We start from the raw sequence: 26,707 nt of genomic DNA, 5'->3' as shown, positions 1-26,707 counted from the left end.
AGTGGTTTAACAACCAGAGATGTTGACTCAAACCCAGACCTGCCTCTCCCTGGCTACGTGACCTTAGGGAACCTGGCAACTCAATCCCCTCATCTGTCAAAAGGGGATGGAAACAACTACTTAAACTGAGCTAACAGCTATGAAGCTGCCAACCCAGAGCCAGTCCCAGTAAACTCATAAACAATGATAATTTACTGCTGGAGTTACTGCAACAACATAACCAGCCACTCCCCACCTGACATTTTTAGAAAGTCTTACCTAAATCATTATAGAACCTTCCATCTTACCTATTTCTCTCAAACTAGTTAAGAGTCTCTAAATTCTAATTCTAACCTTATGATAAGCAGCAATGAATTATTCACGGAATTCAGTGACTCTTCTGACTTACAGATTCTTCTCTGTATGTTATATAGATGGTGACCACATTCTTTAAACCAAAGATGCCTGGTCAAAAATATCCAAGTGTACTTTTGAGAACAATGAGGGAAAAACTGAAAATAAGGCTGTTCCAGCCCACCCACAACATAAAGAGCTGCTGTTTACTATATTATACTCCCCTCAAAGAGGCACTACTTGCCAAAATTTCATAATATTAGCTCATTATTTAAAACCCAGTTTTTGTCAATGGTTTTTTTCCTATTTTTTTTTTTTTACTTTTTTTATTTATTTAATTTTGGGGAGGGCATTCTGCATTCCATTGATATCTCATCTTTACTTAATAAGCCCTAAGAAAAAGAAGCCGTCCAAACTGCTTTTCCATTTATAACAAATAAATGTGAAACTTCACTCGGTGACATTACAACAGTAGTGTCTTTAAGTAGTCACCATCCTGCTTCAAACGATGATTGCCAACTTTGTTTTTGTGGCTAACTCAAGGCTTCATTAATTATCAAAAGGGGCAATATGAAATTTCTCCAAGTCCCAAACAAAATTAATTTTAATTCAATTCAATTTCCTGACATTCTTTTAGAAGAATAGGAAATAGCATCAAAGTATAACCCAAGGGTGACACAGCCACAAAGCCTTTGAAAATCTCTGGTCTAAGCCAGAGATCAGCAAACGCTGGCTGGCATGCCAAATCCAGCCCACCATCTGTTTTTGTAAATAAAGTTTTATTGGAACACAGCCATGCCCATTTGTTCACATATCGCCTATGGCTGCTTTTGCGCTACAACAGCAGAGCTGAGTAGTTGTGGCAGAGACGTCATGGCCCGCAAAGCCTAAAAAGTTTACTATCTGGACCTTTACAGAAAAAGTTAGCTGATGCATGCTCTAAAAAGTCATATGTGTGTCAAAAAAACATCTAAACTCAACTCTCAAAAGGATTCTGCCATTGTTAAGAATCCAAATCACAAGGATAGAGGTAATAAGTGATTCAACTGCATCCTGGGCCACTGAACCTTCACAGCTAGATGTGAGAAACAATATTTTTTCTTCAAACTTAATGGCATTAAAGTCAAAACATTTCTGAAGAGAAAATGGAAAACCAAACCAAATGAGTGACAGCAACATGAAAGCAGCCCTTTTCTCTGTCGGCATACTCAGTTCTCCCCCCGTGAGCATACCTCTCCGATGATGTCGGTCTGAGACCCAGCATCGCAGAATTGCTGAGGTAAAGAATCACCAAGCGTGCCTGGATTGTGAGGGAACTCTTGCAGAGGGTCGGTGAGAGAAAAGCTATTCTTGAAGCCATCAGTAAGCTTGGCCAGGCTCTGGAATAGAATGAAACAAGCTACTGGAACAGCGATGGTAAGGCTTCTCTTCCCTCTAAAAGCACTCATTTCATCCTGGTTCCCAGTTGGCAGCTTCACTACTAGGCAGCTGACCCACTCCAACCCCCATCCTCATTAGACTGAAAAGAAATGTCTATCGCCGTGTGCACCTTTAATAAAATGCTCAGTGACTTAAATCGGATAGCAATTGAGTCTTCCTGGCAGCACGTGAATAAAATAGAGAACAACTGTGGTACCATTTTTACTGTTTTTTAAACCTTCGAATTTCCTAAAGAAAAAAAATAAGCATTCCCTCCAAAAAAGCCAAACTCATAGAAACAGAGTAGAATGGTGGTTGTCAAGGGCTGGGGGATGGGAGAAATGGAGAGATGTTGGTCAAAGGGTAGAAACTTCCAGTTATAAGACGAATAAGTTCTGGAGACCTAATGTACAACATGGTGACTATAGTTAACCATACTGTAGTGTACACGTGAATGTTACTAAGAGAGTAGATGTCAAAAGTCCTCACCACCCCCCCAAAAAGGTAACTATGTGAGGTGATGGAGGTGTTAACTCACCTTATTGTGGTAATCATTTCACAATGTATATGTACATCAAATCATCACATTGTACACCTTAAATTTATATAATTTTATTTGTCAATTATACCTCAATAAAGCTGGGGGGAGTAAATGCTTCCCACCCAAAATGTTCTATCAATAAATGAGTCTGACAGACACAAATGCTACCTCGAGAACTTTATAAACCACACAGAAGGTGAAAATGGCTCCCAGACAATGCTTATGTATTTTTATAACCTGATTTTTCAGTCATAATTCTACATGTCAAAAGTCATCTCATATGGATGTTAGTTTGCCAAAAATTAGTGTAAGTGTGTATTCTGGCACATGAAACCTCTTTGGGTGAAAGTTAAAGAGAAATCAGATTTTCTATGATTTTTTAAAAGACTTTTGGATGTATTTTTCTTCAGCAGATATTTCTGCAGATACCAGAATGCCCAGGTGCAGAATAACTCACGTAGCTGGCTCTGGATCAAGACAAAGGCGTCTTGGAATAGGCCAATATTGCTAAGTTCATATAAGAAAGACAAAACAACTTATTTGATTTTACTAGAAGAGGATGCTGCCCATATCTTTTTCTGGAGTTTCTCAGAGAAGATGGTGGGGTCTGAAGCTTCTTCCAGAAATTCTATCTCTAGCCTCCATGGTAGGGAACCCACTCGAGGCAAGTGGGTGGCTTGCCCCAGCTCTGCACACTCAGAAAGGCCAGGGTAAGGAGGCCAGCTCAACCTCTCGGGGCAAGGCCTCCATGTCCCCGAGGTGAAATACCACCCAGTTCATCTGTGGGGTTTGGGCTTGGATTAGAGGGGTAATGTCCACAGAGTCCCTTGTCCATGCCCGCAGAGGCCTCAGTAAATGGCAGTTCTTTTTGCTACCAGTGCTTGGAGAAAATCTAACAATTGACCATTTACCTCTCATGACCTGGAGAAGGCATCTGAAAATAGATTTCTGGGTCCCACCTCCAGAGATTCTCATCCAGTAGGCCTGGGGTGGGGCCCGTAAGCTGCAATTTAACGAGCACCATGGGGACACTCCACAAGTCTCTCCTGTCCTTGACCTCAGGAAGTGCTGCTGTGCAAGGCAGCTATCTGTGCACTTGTCTCATTTGGCCTATGAGTCTGAGCTTTGCTTCACATGTTCTTCCATGTCTCACATTCTGCAGAATCTAGACAAATGCCCACCAGATGCTAGGTGCACACTTAGTGTGTTGAGCAAAAAATCAAGGCCATAACAGAAACAACTGACTGCATTCCAGCACTGAGCAAATAGACCAGTGCACAACCATGTGCAAACCCCCAGCTTTTTCTAAAAATAACAGAAACTACAGGAGTTCAAGGGGCAAAAAAATAAAACAGTATAAAGTTACAATGATCCCAGCCATATAATTTAAATCTATCCACATGGTAGAATACTATGCAGCCATATCAAGGAATGAAGCAGCTCTTTGTGTACAGATATGGAAAGAGGTACAGGGTATTACCATTATGTGAGGAAGCTAGTGTAGAAGAAGAGGCACAGTCCCAGCTCTCCGTGAGAGCGGCTGAACATGTGTTCACACTTTCATGTGTCTGCCTAAACACTGGACGGTACACAAGGAGCTAAGAAAAGTAGTTAACGGGAGGTGAGAGAATGGGGTGATAGTGAGACTTCTCTTCTTATCATAGACTTTCCAAATTATTTTGATTATTGAACAATATGAATGTATCACCCATTGTTGTGGCTTGAACTGTGTCCTCCAAAAAGATATGTTCGGGTCCTAACCCCCAGAACCTGTAAATGTGAGCTTATTTGGGAACAGAGTCTTTGCAGATAAAATTAAGTTAAGATGAGAATGGGTTCTAATCCAACTAGATTAGAATGGGTTCTAATCCAACAATCAGTGTCTTTATAAGAAGAGAAAATAGAGACACAGAAACACAGGGAGAACACCATGTGACGACCAAGGCAGAGACTGCAGTGATGCATCTACAAGCCAAGGAACGCCAAGGAGTGCCAGCAGCCACCAGAAGCTGGAAGAGGCAAGGAAGGACCCTCCCCTAGAGCCTTCAGAGAGAGCATGGCCCTGCCAAAACCCTGATTTCAGACTGCTAGCCTCTAGACTCTGAGAGAAGTTTCTGTTGTTCTAAGCCACCCGTTTTGTGGCGCTTTGTTATAGCAGCTCTAGGAAACTAATATACATATTTTAAAATATTTATACAAACACACACATATATAATATATACACATATATAATATTGTATATACATGTGTCTTAAAAATATATATGAATTGCGAATATAATAAATATATAATATATATTTTTTCAAATTTTTAAATAAAAGAAAGATAGACACGCAGGCAGGCAGATGAATGAACACGGGATCTGAAGAGCATCTGGGCCACTTACTTGCATCAGGTCCCGTCTCTCCTTCTCGCCTGTACAAATGGCTTTCTTGATGGTCCGGAGCTCACTCATTATAGCCTGTGCCTCATCCAGTTTGTAGTTGGTATGAGCACTTGACATCTTACGATCAATCCTGGTTAAAAAGGAAAAGTAAGAGTCATTCCACGCGAGATGAGAACATTCCATTAAACAATAATAACAAAAAACGCAGAAGCTTCATAGAAAGGTGGGAAAGAGTTGAAAACAATGTTTTGGCAAAGAAAACTAAAGATCCTATAGAACCTTCCTTGTTTGTGGAAAACACCACAAGATGAGGCTTGGCTGCTGGATGACTTCCTGTGCTCCAGGAGCATCCTATGCAAGTGAGGACGTTCAAGTCAGGATTCCTGTGTCCTCAACTAATGATTAGGCAACGAGGTCATTGGCTTGAGTAATTCCCAGAGATTTTAAACTCCCCTCTCTGATAGGAGGATCATGTCTTATTTGTTTACTACCAGCATCTGGGTTAGTGGTCAAAACTGTCTATTAAATACACATGAATGAGATCTGTGTGCAAGGAGAATATATGGGAAACAGGAGAAAATAGTGACCTTCCAATAATGATGTCTTGTACAAAAGTTGGAAACTCTTGGGGGGTGGGGAGTTGGAAACTCTATGTCTCCTGTCTCTCTCTCTCTTTATCTCTTTTTGGTTCTTATTTATCACTCTACTACTCACCTTCTCAATTCTTTTCTTCAATACAAACATCCACTCATCCTTCCTTCCCTCCTTCCTTCTTTCCCTCCCATCCTCTCTTCCTTCCAGCCAGCCCGCCCCTGTGCACACGAGGCCTGGTTCTGGGTGGTGGAAGCGGAGCACTGACCAAGACAAGGCTTGCTCTGGCCTTCAAAGAGCAGGCAGTCTCCTGCAGCACGGCCTTTGTCGAGTCTTCCATAGCTAAGTCTTGAGCCTTGGAAGCCCTCAGGGCTAAAGAAGTTCGGATACTTTGGTCCCGAAATGGAATGAACTCCTTCTCTGGAAAGTCATTAGCTTCCGTTTCAGGTTCCAGATCCACCAATACATAGGTTCTGGTTCTAAATTGTTTCCCCCGTGTCACCTGAAAATCTGGATCCTTAACGGTCACCCCAAACTCCCTCATTTTCCACTCAAAAAAGCATCCTGGCACACTGGTGAGTGCGAGTGACACTCCAGCTCTACAGTGGGACCCTAGGCAATCACTTGACCTCTGTAAACCTCAGTTTCCTCATGTCTCAAATGGGACACTTAGAATGTTTCTTCCATTTAATGAGGAAATGTAAGGCAAGGGCTTACTTGGCAGAGGCCTGGCATGTAGTGTTTGTGGTGGTTATTATTATTATTATTATTGTTATCACCAGGATAATGCTGAATCTACTTACTCATGGGAGAAAAAGTAAATAATTCACAACTCTGGTACTTTATTATCATCGACAAATTCCTGGCCACATATGTCACCACTCACAGCAAAACTCAGCCCCGCAGGTGACCTAAGCTATCAGCACCCTTGGACTGAGAGAAGGACAAAGAAAACAAGCAGGAAACCGTTCCCCCCCGCCGTGGAATAGGGCTCTTGGGTGCCACAGCACTGCTAAGATGGCCATCAGCAACAGAGAAAACATTTATGAAAACTGGTCCCGAGTCCTCTTCCATGGACAGTGGGTGCAGGCACACTACAGGATCCCACACATTGAATGGTGACACCCCTAAATCCCAACATGGCCTGGCCATACATTTTTCCATTTTGGCTGTTGTATGGAGAATCAAGAGTCTCTAATGCAAGGCAGAAATAAAAGGCCATCCACCTCACAGCATTACATCTGCCAAAGAAGTCCCAACTTTTCTTGCAGAGAAAATCTGGACTTATAATAATGTCTCCTTGTATTCATCTTCTGATAAAAGGCTCTCCAATACATCTCATTTCATGTCACAAACCACAACCCACAGAGGCTGATGAAGTCTGTAGAAAAGGATTACATCATTTCCAGACCAAAAACTTGAGGCCAGAAAAGCCTGGTTTCTCTGTAACAGTCAATGACCAGCACCTCTGCTATCCAAGTCTACTGGTTCCCTCAGAATAAAAAACACAGCAAAAAGATCATCACTCGACACTGACAGCCTTATAGAGAAATGAAACTCTACTATACCGAACAAAATTTTTTCAATTGCTTGAAAATCAACGCTAATCAAAAATCGCCACAGAAGTCTAGACACACACCCACTGTTAAGGCTGCCACGCAAGGCAACAGCCACGTGAGCTCCAGCTTTATACCTCAGTGTCGTGATTTCCTGATCCCTTTTGGAAGGTATAAAGCCTAAGCGTGGCCATTAGTAAACCCAGGAAAACAGGCCCCAATTCCCATCAGGGAGACGGACCAGCAGCCCTATAATTCATCCCACTGGTGGACACTGCAGAGCGCCTAGGAGAACAGAAGTTCAACTGGGAGACCAGGGTCCCGGGCTCTGGCCTTAGCTTTACCCAAGTGGCTCTGAGACCTCGAAGAAAAGCAAAGAGTGGCCTAGAGCAGCTGTTGTCACCCTGTTCCGAGGGTGTCCTGGCGTGGTGGGCAGCAGTAGCTAAGGGGAGAGCCCACCTAAGGCTTGGGGACCCTCACCCCTGCTCCAGTAAGCACCTCCCCTTTGCTCGGTCTCAGATATTCTGGTTCCATAGAAGATGTCATTTGCAGGGAAGGAACGGAAAAAAATTCCACTGTTAACAAAGTGTGAAAGCTATTAGAAAGCATGATCTCGAAGTTCTAGGAATCTTTGAAATACTATTATTTAAAAACAGTTATACATTATTGTAGAACATATAATTATAAAAAGGATTATTATATATTATATAAATATAACTTTATATAAACATTTTATATAGTATATATTATTTGGTTATATTATATAAATAGTATGTTAAAATAATTCAATATATTAAGCACCTACTAGGTGACAGGGTCTTGCTGCATGCTTTAGTTTGTCACCTCATTTAATCCCTTCAACAGCTTTATGAGATAAGCATAATCTTCTCAAGATTTTATAATGAAAAAATTGAGGCTCAGAGAGATTAACTAAGTGGCCAAGACGACAAGCTAAGATCTGCCAGAGCCGAGATGCAAACCTACATCTCCCAATTCTCAAGTTCACTTTGGATCACCAGGTGCAGCCATGCCCCTTGATACCACAGGTGTACTCCGCTCCGAGTGGCCAACGTAGGGTCCACGTGCTTTTACAAGGGCAAGCAACATTTCGCAGAATTTAAACCACTGCCATTTGTCAACTGTGATAAACTTTCATCTAACAAAAACTTCAATGGACAGGAAACCTCTTCCTTCACATCTGCAAAATTCATTTATTTGAGAGTTTTCTCCCTTTTTTCAAATTCCATCTAGAACTTTGGTCAAATTCAGAGGATGTACTCAATGATTTGGTATTTTCTAAAATATCAATATATGTTTCATATCATAAAGAAAATCATAACATCTGCAACTGCCAAGGAACTGTCTTTTTCTTTTTTTAATTTTAATTAAGAGCTCAAGACAGTGCTTATACATCTTGAATAAAATGATAGAAAATTGATAACTGTTCAACAAAAGGTGGTACTAATAAGGACATAAGTTATTATGCAGTGTGCTATGATCTGAATGTTTATGTCCCCGTAAAAGTCACATGCTGGAATCCTAATGCTCAGTGTGATGGTATTAGGAGGTGAGGCCTTTGGGAGGTGATCAGGTCATGAGGGTGGAGCCCTCATGAATGGGATTAGTGCCCTCATAAAAAAGACACCAGAGAGCTCCCTTGCCCCTTCCAGCACGTGAGGTTACAGCGAGAAGATGGCCACTTATGAACTGAGAAGCTGGCTCTCATCAAACATAGAACCTGACCATACTGGCATCCTGATCTTGGACATCCAGCCTCCAGAACTGTGAGAAATCAATTTCTGTTGTTTATTAGCCACCAGGCTGTGGTATTTTGTTATAGGAGCCCAAATGGACTAAGACTAAGTATTAAAAAAATCCAGTACACAGACCACACAGTCTTTACTTTTCACCCCTCAACATTTTGCAGCAGCTTCAGGGAGGTTAAGTAACTTGCTCAGGGTCACACAGCCAGTAAGAGGTACAGTGAGGGTCACATGGGGGCCCCTCCCACCAGCACTCATCCTCTTCATCACCAGGTTAGCAATCACTCAAAGTCAAGGCCTCCAAACTCACCCTATATCAAACCTGAAGGCCATCCACACAGCCAGTCAAATGTTGTCCCAAAGTAAACTGGTGCTCTTTATGGTCTACTTTTGAAAGAAATGGTTAGAGAGAAAAGAAGGTACAGCTTCAAATGATGACTGCAGTACCGCTGAGAAGGCATTTTAGAGATGTTTATTATCAACCTCTACCTCCTGTTGCCCTAAAGTTTCCATATTTGTTGTTCTGTTTAAGATGTCAAGAGAACTGCACTAGCAAAAATAAACCCAAACGACTTCTTACACCCACATCTTGAAGAAAAGGACTGCCAGGCCTCTAAAGACATTCCATGTTAATACCACACATTACAACCCAAAAGAATGAGAAGTTTTGTTACAGCTTCTACCTTTTACATCACCAGCTCTGGCAAGGAGGCTTGAATGAACCTCAGAAAGCTTCCGGCAGCTTTCTATCAACAGCAGGTCCTGTGTAGAACACCAGACCTGTCCCACAACCACGAACAATGCTCTTTTTGTTTTCGCCCCCATTTCTGTATGTTTTACTGTTATCTGAGCAGTGCCAGAGTTTTCACACGGGCTGTACCTTATGTGCTATGTTAATGGGACATTGTTGGTTTAAGCCTGTTCTAACTGTGAACAATTCCATTCTCTTCCGAAACCACTAAATCTCCTTGGACAGAAAAGGCTAACTCCAATACCTAATACTGCCTCATCCTGGTATCGAATGCTCAGGAGAGTGTAGTCACCCTTATTTAAGGAGACCTATGGTTTAACTTCATTCATACCATATCAATAGGGAAGAAGTTCATCAAGCAATTAAAAGGCTTGAAGCAAAGAGGCTTACCCAGTAGCTAAGAAAGTACCTCATGGAAACTGGTTGCTGGAACATTTAGCAAACACCCCTTTCTGTGATTTGAATAGCAGTAATAAGAAACAAGATTTCTTAAAACACAATGTAACACAATGTGTAGAAGAGAAGGAAATGCTATAGGGCAATTGCTAAGAAGGCTCCTGGGCCAATTTGCAGAGACCTCCAGTGGCAGGAGCAGCGACATCAGCCACTCCGCAGGGCACCCGGCCCCAGTCCCTTCATTCTGGGCTAAGGATGTGTCTGGGCTGAGGACCGAGCAGGGAACAAAGCAAAGTCCTTGTCCTCGTGCAGCGTTACGCTAGTCAAGGAGACAGACAACAAAAAAACAAATCCTCAGGTCAGGCAGTGATGGGTGTTTTAAGGAAAACAAAGTCAGGTTCAGGGATAGAGGGTGACAGAGGGGGCTCCTTGTCAGCTACAGTGGTTAAGCAAGGATCTTGGCAAGATGTCATTTGTTCAGAGAAGCACAGAAGGGAAGGAACAGGCATGCAAGGACTTGGGGGAAAGAGTGTTCCAGGCCCGGGGAGCTGCAAGTTCCAGTGCGGAGAGCCAGCAGGGTGGCTGGGGTTGTTGTAGGTGACTGAGGGTGAGACTGGGGGAAACGAGGTCAGGATAGGGCCACCTCATCTAGAGTCGAGTCTGTATTCTAAGTGAGAGAGAGCCACAGGGGGCCACAAGCAGGAGTCATTTTAAAAGAAGCCCGTGGCTAAGTGGGGGAATGGTGAGCCATAGCAGCGGCTCACCCAAGCGGTTGTGGCGGAAGCTGTGAGGACAGAACAGGTGCCAGGGTGGAAACAGCACACCGGGAACAACGGACGGTAAGAAGGCGGTCAGGACAGTGCTCCCCCAAGGCGTCTTGGCCATCACACCAGCACTCAGGGACATTACAGGTGTGATGACGGAAAACGGCTTCGATGGCACAGAGCCTGGGAAACTCAGGGTGAAGCAATGTTACCTGAGCTTCCTGGCTGCAGCACAACTCGGAATCTAACCCGAGGAACACTCCAGATCTCCAGAGATCTAGAATAACTAGAGAGGGAAATCCCTCCCTACCCGTGGGCACACTTAGCACCTTCTTATGCATCAGCCATTCGGGAAATTGCATACTTCCTAGCTCTGAGTCCTCCCCCTTTGCCCCTGGATGCTAGTAACAAGTTACACTCAGATAATTTTTCAAACCAAGCTTCAGAAACTTTAGGGCAGCAGAGCCAACTAGCTCTCATTGGAAAAGCTCAGTTTTTCTGAAGATTTTTGTTACTTGTAAACATTGTTCCCATTTTCTGAAGTCTTTTATAAAGGGCCTCAAGAGAAATGTAAATGACGATTACACTGAGATTCTCTCTCTCTGGTAGGAGACTGGCAGAGATGCAAAAGCCTGACAACACATTCTGTTGGCAAAGCCATGGGAACAGGACCCACCATCAATAGTGGTGGGAATGCAAAATGGTGTAATCTCTAGAGAGGGGAATTTGGCAATATATAACAATACAACTGATACATTCACCCTCTGACCCAGCAAATCCACTTTTGGGAACTTAGCCTGAAATCTCTCCTATCTACACGTGCACAGCATTAGGTAACTAGCTGATGGGAAACGTTATTAACGGATGTATCCAGCTGACAATGCCAGAACCCACCAACAATCTTCACAGCACAAAGAGAGACAACTGAAGTGTGGACCTCCTGAGAGAAGTGCTACCACCACCTACAACACATACTTACCCCCAGAAAAAGGAAAGAAAAAGAAACTGAACTTGAATTAGATGAAGCCTCTCAAACTAATTACAACAGTTTGCATAAACAGTAGGGGACAGAGGAGCATGGTAAATGACACCATGCACATTCAAACAGCAAAATCCAGTGTCAGGCAAACAAATTAGTTTCTTCAACAAATAAATTGCCAGAAGGAAAAAAAAAAAAAAAAAGGAGAGAGGAGTAGAGATTAAGAGACACACCAACCAAACTTACTGGGTGGGCTTCGTCTGAACCTGGACTCAAACAAACTGGAGAAATGGGAAAACTCACTGGAGAAGGGATGATACTAAGAGATTACTATTAAGCTGGATTAACAGGTATTATAGTTATGTTTTCAAAAAGAGTCCCTAACCTTAGGAGAGATATTTATGGATTACATATCATTCTGGGATTTGCTTCAATAAGGCAGTAAGAGCTTGGGGGATGAGGCAGGGTGACAGACAAAACAAGGTTGGCCGTTGTGTTGTTAGTTGTTGAAGTCGGGTGAGGGGTACAGGAGGGTTCCACTATACTATTCTCTCTACTTTTGTGTATGTTTGACATTTTCCATCATTAAAAGTTTATATATATTATAGACACACACACGCATGCACACACAAACACACAAGTACATATTCTATCGTTAACCCAGAGACTGTGCTCATGGCCAGCTCCCATCTACAAAAATGAACAACATACACAGACTTCAAAAAAAATACAAAAGGTTCTTTTTTCCTCACTTGGACCCAAGCATAATGATGGATTTCCTTGCTAGCCAGGAAAGTTCACCAAGATAAACAAGTCGAGTTTAAAACATTCTAAGCCACCAAACTCCTGGTGAGGTGCTCTGGAAAAGAATACACCGGATATTCTGGGAAGCAAGAACAGCAGAAAATTTTCTGGAGGAAAATCTTTGGTCTCTGCCTTAAATCGATGTTAATAATATCCAAGAAGCCCATTTATGTACAACAGTTCATGTATTATCTGTGCTTGGAGTGAGGATTTTACAGCAGGCATGGGGTAATCACATTAGCAATGCTTACAAAAAGGTTTTCAAAATTTCTCAATAAATAATACCAATCTGCATGATTCGATCCAAACCTAAGAGCCAATCTTCAATACCAGAAAGACCAGGAGGCTGGTTTCTGTCTCATATACAGCCTGCATAACTCAGAGGACGGCTGGCAGATTGTTTTTCACTTGCAAAGAATTCTAAGCATGGCATGAGTGCCCATATTTTCTCTCTTTCCTGTGAGGTTGTGTCACAGAACAGAGTGAACATATACAGTGACAATGCAGCAGCCGATTAAACGCTGCCTCCTGAGGCAGCTCCATCTGGAAAGCTGGGGTGGGTCCCCCAAGACCAAAGCCAGATCCAGAATCTTCCCCCTTGCCACTCCTCAGCCTCACTTCTCAGGGAAGGCATCTCCACAGGCTCTGGCAGGGAGTGAGAATCATCCCCTTGGCAGGGAGCATGTTTACCATCACTGCTCCCACACATGGGCTCTTGCTAAGGAAAGTATAAAGAAAATACAAACAGCACTGGCCCTTCTCTTTGCAGAAGCACAACTCATACTCCACTCCAGCTGCAGGTGTAAAGTCACAACTCTCTCATACTGGATTCTGCTTCCTGTCCAATAAAGCTGGAGAAACCGAGGCCGCCTTTTCCTATTCTTAAAATTATTTCGACTAAAAGAAACGAATTTACTTCCTAGCAATGCCAAGGGGAAGGGGTTTTCTCAGTCACCTGAGCCCCGGCACCTTTTATTTGCCAGAGTGTTCAGTCTTAAGCTGACGTTGCAGTATACCCTTCGTCTTCATGTGAGGAAATGGAGATGGCTGGAGTGATGGAGTCCAGGCAAAGCAACAAGCGCTGGGCCCAGCAATCCCACTACAGAAGCCAGAGCCGGCGGGGAAAGGCGCCAGGCAGGGCTCCCCTCTGAGACTCAGGGGTCCTCTGCGATCACAGAGCTTTCCTGAACCACCTTGAACCCATCACCTTCAGTAGAGCTTCTGCGAGTGAGAATTAAATTAACTGCACCTTGCAGCCTGCCAATGCCTAGCATTAAAAGTGGGTATTATCTAGAGACATCGTGAAAGCTTAGTTCTCTCGGTAATGAGAGAAAGCCAAATGAAAGAAGGAGAACAACCTCTAAGTCAACCAGACAGTCCTAGCAGTCCAGCTTTTTAAAAAAAGTTTTGCTTAAGCAAATCAAGCTTCTTTTTCAATATCAGCTACTGGTTTTGCTGTTTATTTTGTCCATTTGCTATGGTGCTTCCCAATGCCCTGAAACACGTTCTATAATTTTACCCTGTACAGCCTGGACAGCCTCCAGATACTCAGATGCCTGCTAGTGTACTCCTGTGTATCCTGTGGCTAGGGCTAATTAAAGGAACCCCCAGTGGATCCAAATCACAGAATGCACACACACACACACACACTGGGTAATGGGAGACAAAGCAAAAAGCCGAGAGTAAGGTTAAAAGACTCCAGCCCACACTAAGCATGTGGACGGGCCTACCAAAACCCACTGAGTGGCAAGACTTGCAGGGGGCAGGGCCGTGTCTCAGGGCCAGAGAAAGTCACGCCCCTCTAGGCAGGACCCAGCTCACCCTCCCATTATGTCTCCCTTGGTGCCTATAATATGCCCTTAAGAAAGAAACGGACAAACCAATCATCTACCAAACCAACCCTGGATGATTAAGAAAGTGAATCTCAACCCAGTGTTAAACAACAGGGTTTGACGTGTCCAGTACTTACCCTTTATATGAGGCTAAGATAATTACGTTTGTCAAACACTCACATTCTTGTATTACCTCCCTATAAAGAGCAATACTGCAGTCACCTTTGACACACTATCATTCTGTCTGCACACAGGATGTAAGAGAGTGGCACGCTGCTCTCAGGCACCTTTCCTGAGATTTGTAACCACATGGATCCCTGCCATTGCTGACAGATGACTACATAGCAGGCACTAGTGCTACCCTCTGGATAATTTAGCCCAATGAGCGCTGTTTATGGATTGAATGTTCGTGTCTTCCCAAAATTCCTATGGTAAGCCCTAACCCCAATGCAATGGTATTTGGAGATAGGGGTCTTTGGGAGGTGATCAGATTTAGATGAGGTCTAAAGTAGAGCTAGAGTGGGGTTCCCATGATGGGATTAGTATCCTTATAAGAAAAGGAAGAGACATCAGAGACCAGAGCTCCCCGCTACCACCACATGAAGACACAGCAAGAGGGCAGCCTTCTGCACGCCAGGAAGCAGGCCCTCACCAGACACTGACTTTGCCAGCGCCTTGATCTTGGACTTCTAGCCTCCAGAACTGTGACAAGTAAATGTCTGCTGTTTAAGCCACCTGGTCTATGGTGTTTTGTTATAGCAGCCTGAGCTAATGCAATCCCCACTGACAGATGAGAAAAGCAGGCACAGAAGGTGTGAAGCATATGCCCAAATTCAGCAAGTAAAGCCAGGCTCTGAATGGAGGGAGAATGGACTCTCTACCAACAAGCATTCAGTACCCTTTCTTAAGAAAATTAATTCTTTCAGCCCAACAATATCACCATTTATAAAATAACTTTTGTTCATTGGATTTGCTGACTTAATATAGCTCACAAATAATAAGAAATTCATCCCCAAACTCTTAGTAGGGATAAAGTTCTAATTGTAAAGATGCCAACAGGAGGAAGACCTATAGATCAGACTGTCCAATAGACTGTTTTGTGATAATGGAAATGTTCTGTTATCTGTGCTGTCCAATGCAGTGGCCACTAGCCCAGGGGTTCTCCCGTGGGGGCAAATGTGCCCTCCAGGGAACACTTGGCAATGTCTGCAGACATTTTTGGCTGTCAGAACCGGGTGGGAATGTGCTACCAGCATCTAGGGGGTCAAGGCCACGGATGCTGCTAAACATCCTATGATGCAAAGGACAGCTCCACCACAAAGAGTTATCTGGTCCCAAATGACAATAGCGAGGAGATAGAGAAAATCTGCACCAGCCACATGTGACTACTGAGCATTTCAGATGTGGCTTCTAAGAGTTAGGGACTACATTTTTTATTTTATTTAATTTCAATTAATTTAAATTTTAGAATAAAAAACTTAAGAGACTAAAACTAACAAAACTGGAATTCAAATTTAAACAGCCATGTGTGTCTTGGACAGTGCAGCTATCGAGAATGTGCATAAATATAAAACAAAGGTCTTTTTTCCCAAGTATTTCCATTTAAAGAAGTAAGTATCTTCAAGGAAAAGAGAGATTCTGATGCGTAGGACCGGGAAACAGTGAGCATAAATGAAAGCACAGAAGCGGACATCCATGAAGCTTTAGGACACATGTCCAGGCACCAAACAGGTCAGCACAAAAGGAAATCAGCACAGGAAAGATCCCCCTTCTAGAAACGCAGGCCACTCACTCTTGCAGCGTCTCCACCCCCTTTTCTTTGTACTGCAGTTCTTGCTTCATCTGGGTCAGCTCTCGTTTTAATCTGGAAAGCTAAAGACACATTACATTTTTTTTCCCAAAAAAAAAGCTGTGAAAAATTATGTCTACAGTTTTTTTTTTAATAATTTTATTTATTTATTTATTTTTCCCCCAAAGCCCCAGTAGATAGTTGTATGTCATAGCTGCACATCCGTCTAGTTGCTGTATGTGGGACACGGCCTCAGCATGGCCGGAGAAGCAGTGCGTGGGTGCACGCCCGGGATCCGAACCCGGGCCGCCAGCAGTGGAGTGTGCGCACTTAACCGTTAAGCCACGGGGCCGGCCCAATGTCTACAGTTGTTAATACTGTCATCTAAGTTTCTGATTAGCTTGCAATTCACTGGATCATCTATTCTCCCCGTGAACAGGCATATAAAACAGCCATCCTAGAAGAACTGCCTTGCTTAGATACAAAAACCCAGACCACTAACAGGTTCCTACCCATGTGGAACTGTGGAACTAGCAACTATTTTCTTTTTCAAGGTACTGATTTATGCATTACAGTCATGCACCGCATAACGTTTTGGTCAACGACGGCCCATGTATACAACAGTGGTCCCATAAGGTTAGTACCATATAGCCTAAGTGTGTAGTAGGCTATACCATCTAGGTTTGTGTGAGTACACGCTACGATGTTCGCACAATGACAAAATCCCCTAACGATGCATTTCTCAGAATGTGTCCCCATCGGAAGCAACGCATGACTGTACAATTAGCAAACTTCATAATACTCTTCTCATCTTCCTTTCTACTTACCACTCATAGATCCCACACATGAAACATTGTTGCTAAAAGAGTGGTCTCCAACTACCTGAAACTCCACCGCCTGGAGTGCTCATTTAAACAGATTCTGGGACCAGCTCCAGGCCTGTGTTAAAACTCAGGGGGTGGGCCTGGGAGCTCACACTTTTAACCAACTCCCCAGGTGTTTTCTTAGGTGCATTAGAATTTGAGAACCACTGCACTAAAAGATATACTCTGGGGGCTGGCCCCGTGGCGTAGTGATCAAGTGCGCACGCTCCGCTGTTGGCGGCCTGGGTTCAGATCCCAGGTGCACACTGATGCATCGCTTGTCAGGCCACGCTGTGGCAGCGTCCCATATAAAGTGGAGGAAGATGGGCACGGATGTTAGCCCAGGGCCAGTCTTCTTCAGCAAAAAAAAAGAGGAGGACTGGTGTGGATGTTATCTCAGGGCTGATCGTCCTCACCAAAAAAAAAAAAAAAAAAAAAAAAAGATATACTCTGGTTGAGGCAATGAGACACCAGAACAGGAGGATTCATGTGCAAGATGTCGCCTGTGCTTTGCAGCAAATGCAACAAAACTGTCCCCCTTCCCAGATAACCAAGACAGGGGGCTGAAGGGGTGAAATAAGGTGGCACAGAAAGAATTCTGGCATCATCGGGGAAGGAGCATCGGAACCTTCTGGTCAAACACCATTGCAAGAAAGGCTTCTCTAGGAATACAGCAACCAGGGGAGCGCAGCAGATGCTAAAGCTGCCAAGAGTCAAGGCTGGCATCCCAGTAATATAGGGAAGTAGCCTTTGAGGTCAGGCCCCGATGTCACCAGATCTTCCCAAATCAGGGGGAGTCAAGCTCCATGAAATACACAGAGGGATACAGGCGATGTTTTGTTAGATGGGCTGAGGTTTTTAAATGCAACTTTTTCCCTCCTATTGGAAAAAAAAGTAAAAAAAAAAAAAAAGTAAAACTAAATGAAATAATAATCCATAAAATAAAAAATCTTACTAAAACATGAGTGTTAGACACACTGACCACCATAAAATGACCCATGATAAGTGATGTTACATAAAAATATACATGCGGCTTCTAGTTGTGAAAACACTCGTTTTACTCACCCTATCCCGACGACTTGCAATTTCTGCTTTAATTTGGTGTGGGTCGTACTTTGTATTTGTTGAATATCCAGAGAAGGCTAAACAGAAGGAAAATATTTTATTTTATAATGGATCCTTTAAAATAAATAAATACACATAGACAGGAACTTTTGGTTCACCATATTAAATAATTAATTCTAAGTCTCAGATTTACAAATTGGCACTGGCTCCTAAAGAATTAACATTTCACAACCTCAACTCTTGATGTCTCATTTTTGCATGAGGCCTTTCTACATGATTCCACATAATAAAACATGTGGCTGTAGATAAATGAAAACTGTTTACTTTGACTGCAAAACTACTAGGGTTAAAAATCATATATACCTGGTGCAGGGTATGATTATGGTGTGGAAAACTGCTCTTACTATGTAAATAGTACACACAGTATGAATCCATTTTTACTTTCTTTTAAAATGCACACACATGGAAGTCACTGGAAGGATAGAACCAAAAAGTTAACTGTGGTTATTCTCAATGGTTTCATTACAAAAGTTTTTTTTTTTATTTTCTCCATATTTATATTCTCCAGATGAACAATTTTTGACATAAGAAAGAAAAAAATACTAAAGATTTGTAAAATGAAAAAGACAACTTTCTAGTAATGTGGCAGTATCTGGCAGGCTTGAGGAAAAAGTTATTCTTCCAAGTTGTTTGTGCCATGCAAACGGAAGTGAAGCACCCACACTTTTATTCTAGTAGCTTGTTTGTGATGGATGTTTAACTAAAACACAGCACATAGCTAAATGCTTTCTTCAACAGTGCACATGATTTAAAGTCTTTGTACAGACACAGCATCATTATTATGAACAGCCAATACCTGGGGGTGGATAAGACAGAAAGAGTGGTTTATCTGTGTGCTAAGCACAGTTAGCCAATTTCTGTCTGCAGAGAAAGAGGCAAGCCTTTTCTGGTGTTTCAACAGCTGGAGCAGCTAGTGGCCATTTCTAATTTCTATCATCCCATTCACCTCTTTCCACTGCTTTTCTTGATGCTTCTGTCTCCTTTCTCTTAGGCTTCTGAAGCCATCGGCTCTTGTGCTGCAGTGACGTGGTTTCTAGCCCTTCCAGCGCTGGTGGAGTGCTCTTTTGTCTTCATCTGTGAGTCACCCCACACTGGTATAATCTGCCTCTGGGTCATTTTCATTAACTTCACCTGCTCAGAAGACCCATCTGCAGGGTCAGCATCCTTTCTTTTACTCCTTTGATCTGGGTACTGAAGGCTGACTATCATTCAGGTAACTTCGGTGCCAACACCAAGAAAGTAGCTCAAAATCATTTCCTAACTTTATATGGGAAAGGATGGCTCAAAGCCATCAAGTGGCTTAAACAGCAAGATTATTTAATGGCCTCAACTAGAACCACATCCAAAGTTAATTTGAGCAGTTCACATATCTCCTTTTTTAAAAACAGTTCTATGGAAAATCTACTATTTAAACCCCCATCAGTCAGAATTTCAAACCACTAGATTCTACTAGAAATAAATTTCTATTTATTAGCTCTAGGAGGAGCTAAGTGTTTGCCAACTTTATCTGAAATGTACTTATATTTAGAGTCATAATGTCTTGAAAACATGGAATAAAATGTTTTTAAAATAGAATTCTTTCTTAGATGAAGAACGTCTATCTCCAAATCCTACAACTTCATCTTGTCTGACTCTTTGGTTTCATTTAAGATCAATGATGAAAGCAACACGTCAAACAATGCCCTTAAGAGGCAGAACTCATTTCTATAACATCTCCACATTAAACTCCTGGGACTTAAAAGTTTCTCAGACCTGAGCTTAATGGGCTTCCACTTGGGACCCAGATAATATGGAAATGAGTCTAGGACTTGCTGACTCCTCACTTCCCCGTGTGTCAACTTGTCGTCTTGCAGTTGAAAAAGACAATGCCAACAGTTATCACCTGGGATCTTTTCCATTGGGGTAGAAAGTAACTCCACCACCAAAGTCCAGGGAAGTTAACTGCCGTGTTAAACATCAGTAACAAAGATCCGAAATTGTTGCTACAAAATCTTCCTGTCTGTGCAATTTCATAGGGAAAATTGGCAAAGAGACTTGAAATGCATATGGGAGGTGCAGTAGGTACAGTTTGACAAATACACAGCAACCTGTCCCCCAGTTCTCCTTCCTAACTAACAGAACCCCGAGGTTGTCGGGCATCCACCTCCCTCCACCAGGAGACTCTGCATGTATCCAGTCCTGGAGGGGAGTCTGATAAACCAGGACATCACTGAACCACCAAATCCACGAATGGGAGGCCCACCCCACCTCGGAGGACTGTTATGTGACAATGGATTTCCTTACTGTCCAGGCCCGTGGGAGTCAGTCTTTCTGTTACTTACAGCTGAAACCATCCTAAATGTTAGAACAGGTTTTCCTTATACTGATACCATTCATGCTACCTTTGCTATGGTCTCTAAAATTAGAAAATTCCAGGACTGGGATGAGGGAAAAGGTACCTCAAGTACCTAAGACAGTGAGTACATTTTATCTTCAAATGCTCAGGAGAGCTGTGAACACTGGCATAACTTTTAATAATATAATTCAATTTACACACATTCTCAATTCCTTATGTCTGCTGGTAAGTCTAATAGAACCCATTTCTGGAGTCCAAGGAATAGCTCAGGACTCCAGACCCTATTTTTAACAGCATGTGCTCTACAACATTTAGAAAAAGAAATATCTTCCTCTGTTAAGACATGTCTCCAATCTCAAGGTTGACAATAAATACCAGACTTTCACCTCTGAAGCCTTCTTCTCTCTTGAAGAGTTAAGTGGGCAGAGCTATTAAATAGCTTAAGGAATCTGCTCAGGCATACACTATTGCTTTGGATGACATAATAAGGTTTTAGTTTAGCTGAACCACAACAATGTAAATTATTATACCTTGCTATTATAGGGTGCTTTTCACATTTATTTCATCTATTCTCACAAAACCTTTGTGAGAGACCATGATTGTGTTTTCCCACTTGATACACTAAAGACTGAGTTTGTAGTCACTTGATCCACACTAGGCCATCAGTCATAGAGAGACTTGCATCTAGAACTTGGGCTCTTGTAGGTCAGCTGCCCAGCATTCTTTAATCAGATTAGCTTTTCCAGTGCAAGAAGGAATGGCCCTCTGGCTCCCCAATGCCCATCGCCCAATAGGTGAGTTTGACCTGTGTATTTAGCACTCAAAATGCTGCAGACCCTAGTACTTATCTTGGATTCCAATTTTACAAGTTATTGAAAGGGGGAAATGTGTGTGTCCGTGTGTCTGTCTGTCTCTGTCTCTCTTACACACAGGCCTCCTCTGTACTGTGAGAATCTAAGATCACCCCAGGGGGATGATACGTTTTAAAAGACCAGTAGTCCTTCTCCAAAGACATCCTCCAGGCAGATTGCTCCTTAGGACCAGGTGTGCACCTCCAGGCGTCAGCACTATAGGGAGTTGCTGAAGGGAGCCAAGGAGACTCTGGCAGAAAGGACGGCAAGCCCTGACAGTTTCCATGCTAACAGGTACTAATTACCAGAGCAGTAACAAAAGCGCACCCATAAATAACCGAGGCCAACAAAGGAGGGCATGACATTTTTATAAAGGCACCATAAGCAAAGGACCAAAAAAATCAAGCCCACTCAGGGGTGACCTACAGAAGTAATGCAAGAAGCCACCAAACCCAAACCAAGAATTCTCTCTCTAGGACATACAAGGAAATTCTCTCTCGGTAGACATGTGTGCTCTGCTACAACCTACAAGACTGAGTCTTGCCAACTAATACCTGTGAAAAATGCTGCGTGATCCATTTTTCTCCTGCCTGCTCCAACATGCTTGCATGTAGGAAAACAAAAGGCTGAATGAACGGACTGTGGCCCTTATCCTAACCTAGATAGTAGATGAGAAATCCTTTAAGGGAGAACCAATGGAAGACAGTCTTTGTGGGATGGGCTTGGAGCCTCAGAAAGAATGTTGGCAGGACTGATGACTGATAAGGTCAAGCTTTACCACAACCTAACCCAGGAATTCAGGGTGGGTCAGCACTTTCTCACAGGAGATAAGGCCAACTCATTCCCAGCCACCCAAAGAGACTTTTGGTACAGACTTCTGGTAGCTCCTAGGAGCCAGGGTAATAAATAAAGTCATATTCCTGCTGCGAGAAGAGACAGTCACAGTCAATCTAGACTAGTGGATCTCAACTCTGGGAGCTGTAAAAAAAAAAAAGTCTGACCCCACCCAAAGCCAATTAAATCAAAATCTCTCGGCGTGGGGCCCAGGCAGCAGTAGTTTGTAAAAGCCCTTTATGAGATTCTTATGAGCATCCAGGGTTGTGAACTACTGGTGTAGACCAGGCGTTGGGAAATTTTTTTCTGCAAAGGGCCAGACAGTAAATATTTTTGGCTTTGTGGGCTACACAGTCTCTGTGTCAACTCTTCAACTCTGCTGTTATACTGCTGCGGACAACAGACAAGTGAATGGAAGTAGCTGTGTTCCTATAAAACTCTATTTACAAACACCCAGAGGGAACAAGATTTAGCCCGTGGGCTGTGGATGTGTTACAATAAAACTTTATTTACAAACACCCAGAGTGGACAGAATTTAGCCCCTGGGCCATACATAATTTGCTGACCTGCGGTTCAAACTATAATTTACACCATGCAAGAATTCCTTCCAAAAGATCCTGCAAATGGTCATATACTTCATCTGAAGACATCTGGAGGCTAGAGTTTCTCAGGTAGAATGAAAGAGTAACTCCAAAAAAAAAGTTTCTGAAATAATGAATGCATTCAGTGTTAAAAGGAAGGCAAACAGAAGAATATATTAGGATGAAGAAAGTAGGAGAAAATTCTACAAAATGGAGCTGTAGAAAAAGTACCAGGTGTGTCTTAGGGAGAATGAGTCCACTGTAAAGCAGTTCCATCCCAGTGTTCTACAAAGCATAAAACAAGACTGGGTCTCAGGCAGCTAACTCATAAGCTCACACAAATAAAGTTGGGGTCTTAGTCTCATGGGAATACATGTGCTCAAATTCAGCAAAGCATCTGAGTTTGCTTTGGTCAGGGACAAAAAAGGTCAAGGCTTAGACATTCTTAGATACCAGAGGGCCCAATACTGACACCAAATCTATCCTCTCCAATGAGTGGAGTTTTATTCTGGTGATTTCCATAACTCAGGGGGAAATCTGTGAGGGGTATGGGTGAGACGCACTTCTTTCCGAAAAGAGAGGAGGAGGGAACACTTCCCAATTCATTCTGTGAGGCCAGTATTGTCCTGATACCAAAATCAGAGAAAGATATTACAAGAAAAGAAAATTTTGGAGATAAGAAACCAGCCTCTAAAAATTAGCACTGAGCTGACCTATCACATTCTGATGGACAATTAAAAAAACAAAAAACAAAAAAATCTGTACATACTGGTATCTGAAGTATAACAGATAAGACAACCTGGAAACAACATACCACTATACCTGAGTCCCTACATTCTCATAAGGCACGTGGTAATAGAACTATCTTAAATTCCTGTTAGAGGGGAAACCCCACCTCTCTCTTCTCCACAGCTTGTATGGCTTATTCACCTTCTATGGCAGCTACAATAAAAAAGACATATGGCCCCTTGGCCTTAACTTCATTCTGACTTGCAACACAGAATAAAGCTTTGACCATGTCTTTAATGTTCAAAACTGGGTCACCAGAGCCAAATACCTGGCAACATGGCAGTCTTGTCACAGGTAAGTCCTTCTATGTCTCAACTAGACTTAGGTTGTTTTTTGGTTTATTTTTTTAGTGAGAAAGATTCCCCCTGAGCTAACATCTGTTGCCAACCTTCCTCTTTATGCTTGAGGAAGATACGCTCTGACCTAACATCTGTGCCAATCTTCCTCTAATTTGTATGTGGGTTGCTGCCACAGCGTGGCTGCTGACGAGTGGTGTAGGTCTGCGCCCAGGGAACTGAACCCAGGCGACTGAAGCAGAGTGCGTGGAACTTAACCAGTAGGCCACAGGGCCGGCCCCAAGACTTAGGTTTTTATAAAATAAAACCTAGTGGCAGCAACTTCATACATTCTCCCCGAGCTCACTGGCACCCAGGACAGCTGTGGCCATGTGCACCTGTGGTGGGCTATTAAGTGTGACAACTCTGTTGGGAAGGGTCTGACTCAAGCAGTGGCTAACTGTGTCAGTAACAAAATGCTTTGGCTTCTGAGACTGGACCTGGTTCCTTCAATACCTGAACAGATGCTGAGTACTAATGAAATGGGAGCCCACCTCCGGCAGCCTCCGAAAGTAAGAGGGATTCCCTTTAAGAACATTAGCATGTGTCCATCTAACTTGAGGGGCAGAAAGAGATTCCCCCGATTCTCGGGGTTATGCTGAGTTACTCTGCCTTCAGTGTACTGCCCAAGAGAGGACTCCACAAAGAGATAGATGCTTGACATGTGTGAAGGCTTCTGAACCTTTCCATCTAGGATCAATGAAACCGCTGTTTGGATTTCCCAAGGATCACCCCAGACAAGCAGTATTAACTACAGAGGTCTCTGGGTGAAGCCCTTTTCCACACTGACCAACATGAGACACGAGGTTGTTCCATGTCACCAACTGAAATTTGCTTGTTTATTTTCTACCCTCCCCACCCGACTGTAAGCTCCAGGAGGGCAGGGAACTTTCCTGTCTTAGTCTCCACCCTATCACAGTGCCTGGGCACAAGGCAGGCCTTGATAAATACTTGCTAAAGGAGCGGGTACCAGATGACCATCTGATTTCAGTGCAGAATACTGACTACCTAACAGTATGTAATTAGAAACTTGATGAAGACGTCTTGCCTGAGTCAAGTACAGTGTTTGCACATAACCTAGCAGAGAGATGGCTTTTCAAGTCACGCGTGTTAACCGTAGGTGACAGTCAACTCACAGCTGGCATATGAGCGGCTGTCGTCCTCACACATCTTGTGCAGCTGCTGGTACTCCTCCTGAGCCAGCTCGAACCGCTGCTGCTTAATCTGGTAGATTTCTTTCTTGGCATTGAGAGCCTCCTGGGCTACAATTAAATATTCCTTCAGCATCCGTTCCTGCTCTCGCCTCCACTGTTCTCTGGGATCCTCAATCTGGGTAAGCTCTGAAATTAAAAGGGTAAAAGTGTAAGTGATTTAAAAGTAAAATCTTTAGGTTGACCAACAGTCATGCAACTATGTGACTAGTCGATATGAAAATTAATTAATCACCAGGATGCACATTATGGAAGCATCTACATAACGAACCTTCCTAAAGTGTGGAACATCTTCTATTTTTATATCCACAGTTAAAATGAGGAGAAAACTCTATAGATATGAAATAGTTCACTGGAAGGGGGAAGACAATACCAGACAATTTTTCACACTGTAAATAAATGCTGGCAGAGCCAAACCCAAATGAGCTCATCACTGTCAAACTGACAGGTATTTTCAAGCTTCTTCTCACTGACTTCTTTTTTTGTGAGGAAGATCAACCCTGAGCTAACATCCATGCTAATTCTCCTCTTTTTGCTGAGGAAGACCGGCTCTGAGCTAACATCTATTGCCAATCCTCCTCCTTTTTTCTCCCCCAAAGCCCCAGTAGATAGTTGTATGTCATAGCTGCACATCCTTCTAGTTGCTGTATGTCGGATGCCGCCTCAGCATGGCCGGAGAAGCGGTGCGTCGGTGCGCGCCCGGGATCCGAACCTGGGCTGCCAGTAGCGGAGCGCACGCACTTAACCGCTAAGCCACGCGGCCGGCCCTCACTGACTTCTTTAACTCGGGATGCCATCAGCTCTGCTGTCCTCTGATGGACTTGCTCCCCCTCTCCTTTCACCTCCCACACCAGACTGTGCAGTCTTTTTGCATTCTTCATGGACTTCCTTGCCTCTTCCCATCATAAATTCCCCCATTTTCCACTCCGGCTTTCTCACCCTACGAGCTCCGGTAAGGGCTCAGGCCTACCTCTAGCTCCAACCTCTCTCCTGAGAGCCCATCTTTTCTTTCCGACTGCCTCATAGATACAGCTCCACCTGGACAGACCCAAAGGAATTCTGAGTCATTCATCCACAGCACAACTCATTCTCACACAGCGCCCTTTCACTACCAAAACCGAAACCAAACCAAACCACCACACAACAACAAACGCCTTCCCCCTCCAAGAGAGCAGCATCATCCGGATCTACCCACTTAGCCAACTCGGGAATCCAACCTGGGACTCATCCTCAGAGAACTCCTGCTCTTCTCCCTCACCCAGAATATTCCGTGGGTCATCAAGAACTAGTGATTCCTGCCCCTAGATATAATAATGACCGATGACATACCCTTCTCTCCATCTCCCTTAGTCCAATCAGCCCCTCATGATCTCTCTCCAAAAACACCCAGGTTTCCTCTCTCATCCCACCAAAAGCCATCCTCAGTGCACTCCCCAAAGGCACCTTCCTACCTCTGCTTGCAATTCTTTACCACGTGAACCTCCTTTAAAGCACCAAGTCCGATCTCCTCCGCCTGATACATGAGTCCCGAAACTAACTCGCCAGCTTCATTTCTAGTCTCTGTCCTTTTCCCCATAAACAGCCTCTAAACAGACTGAATTTTTCCAAAGTCCACATCTTTGGAAATGCTCATCTGTGCATTTGTTTCTGCTGCTTCTGTCCTCTTCTGTCCACAGGAAACTTTACCATCTTCCAAGTCCCTTTGCAAAGGCACCCAGTTTTTGAAGCCTTCTCTGCCCCTCCAAGCACCTACGTCTCTATTCAGTGGCTAGGACTGCTGTTCTTACCATTTACCACTTGGCACATAATCGTTTTTGAATTTGTTTCCTACCTAAACTATGAGCCCTTAGAAGGCAGGTGCACAGCTTCAGTCACCTTT

The 26,707-nt window shown here is 43.3% G+C and overlaps 1 protein-coding gene across 4 annotated transcripts in view; it reads right to left on the bottom strand.

Moving 5' to 3' along the window:
- WWC3 (WWC family member 3) overlaps positions 1-26,707 on the bottom strand; it is a 118,539-nt gene that overhangs the window by 43,678 nt on the left and 48,154 nt on the right. For 2 of the 4 annotated variants that reach the window (XM_058535417.1, XM_058535418.1), the window contains exons 3-7: positions 24,754-24,957; positions 17,833-17,909; positions 15,908-15,987; positions 4,680-4,809; positions 1,566-1,712 (exon numbers count right to left, since the gene is read on the bottom strand). In XM_058535417.1, the coding sequence (XP_058391400.1) occupies positions 1,566-1,712; positions 4,680-4,809; positions 15,908-15,987; positions 17,833-17,909; positions 24,754-24,957 (638 nt within the window). Of the gene's footprint in view, positions 1-1,565; positions 1,713-4,679; positions 4,810-15,907; positions 15,988-17,832; positions 17,910-24,753; positions 24,958-26,707 lie in introns of those variants that run through there. The other 2 variants (XM_058535419.1, XM_058535420.1) reach the window with 2 other exon arrangements.

This window comes from Diceros bicornis, chromosome X (genome assembly GCF_020826845.1).
Source record: "Diceros bicornis minor isolate mBicDic1 chromosome X, mDicBic1.mat.cur, whole genome shotgun sequence".
Taxonomy (NCBI): Eukaryota; Metazoa; Chordata; class Mammalia; order Perissodactyla; family Rhinocerotidae; genus Diceros; species Diceros bicornis.
Note: the sequence above shows the minus strand (reverse complement) of the source record. Positions and strands in the feature narration are given on the sequence as shown.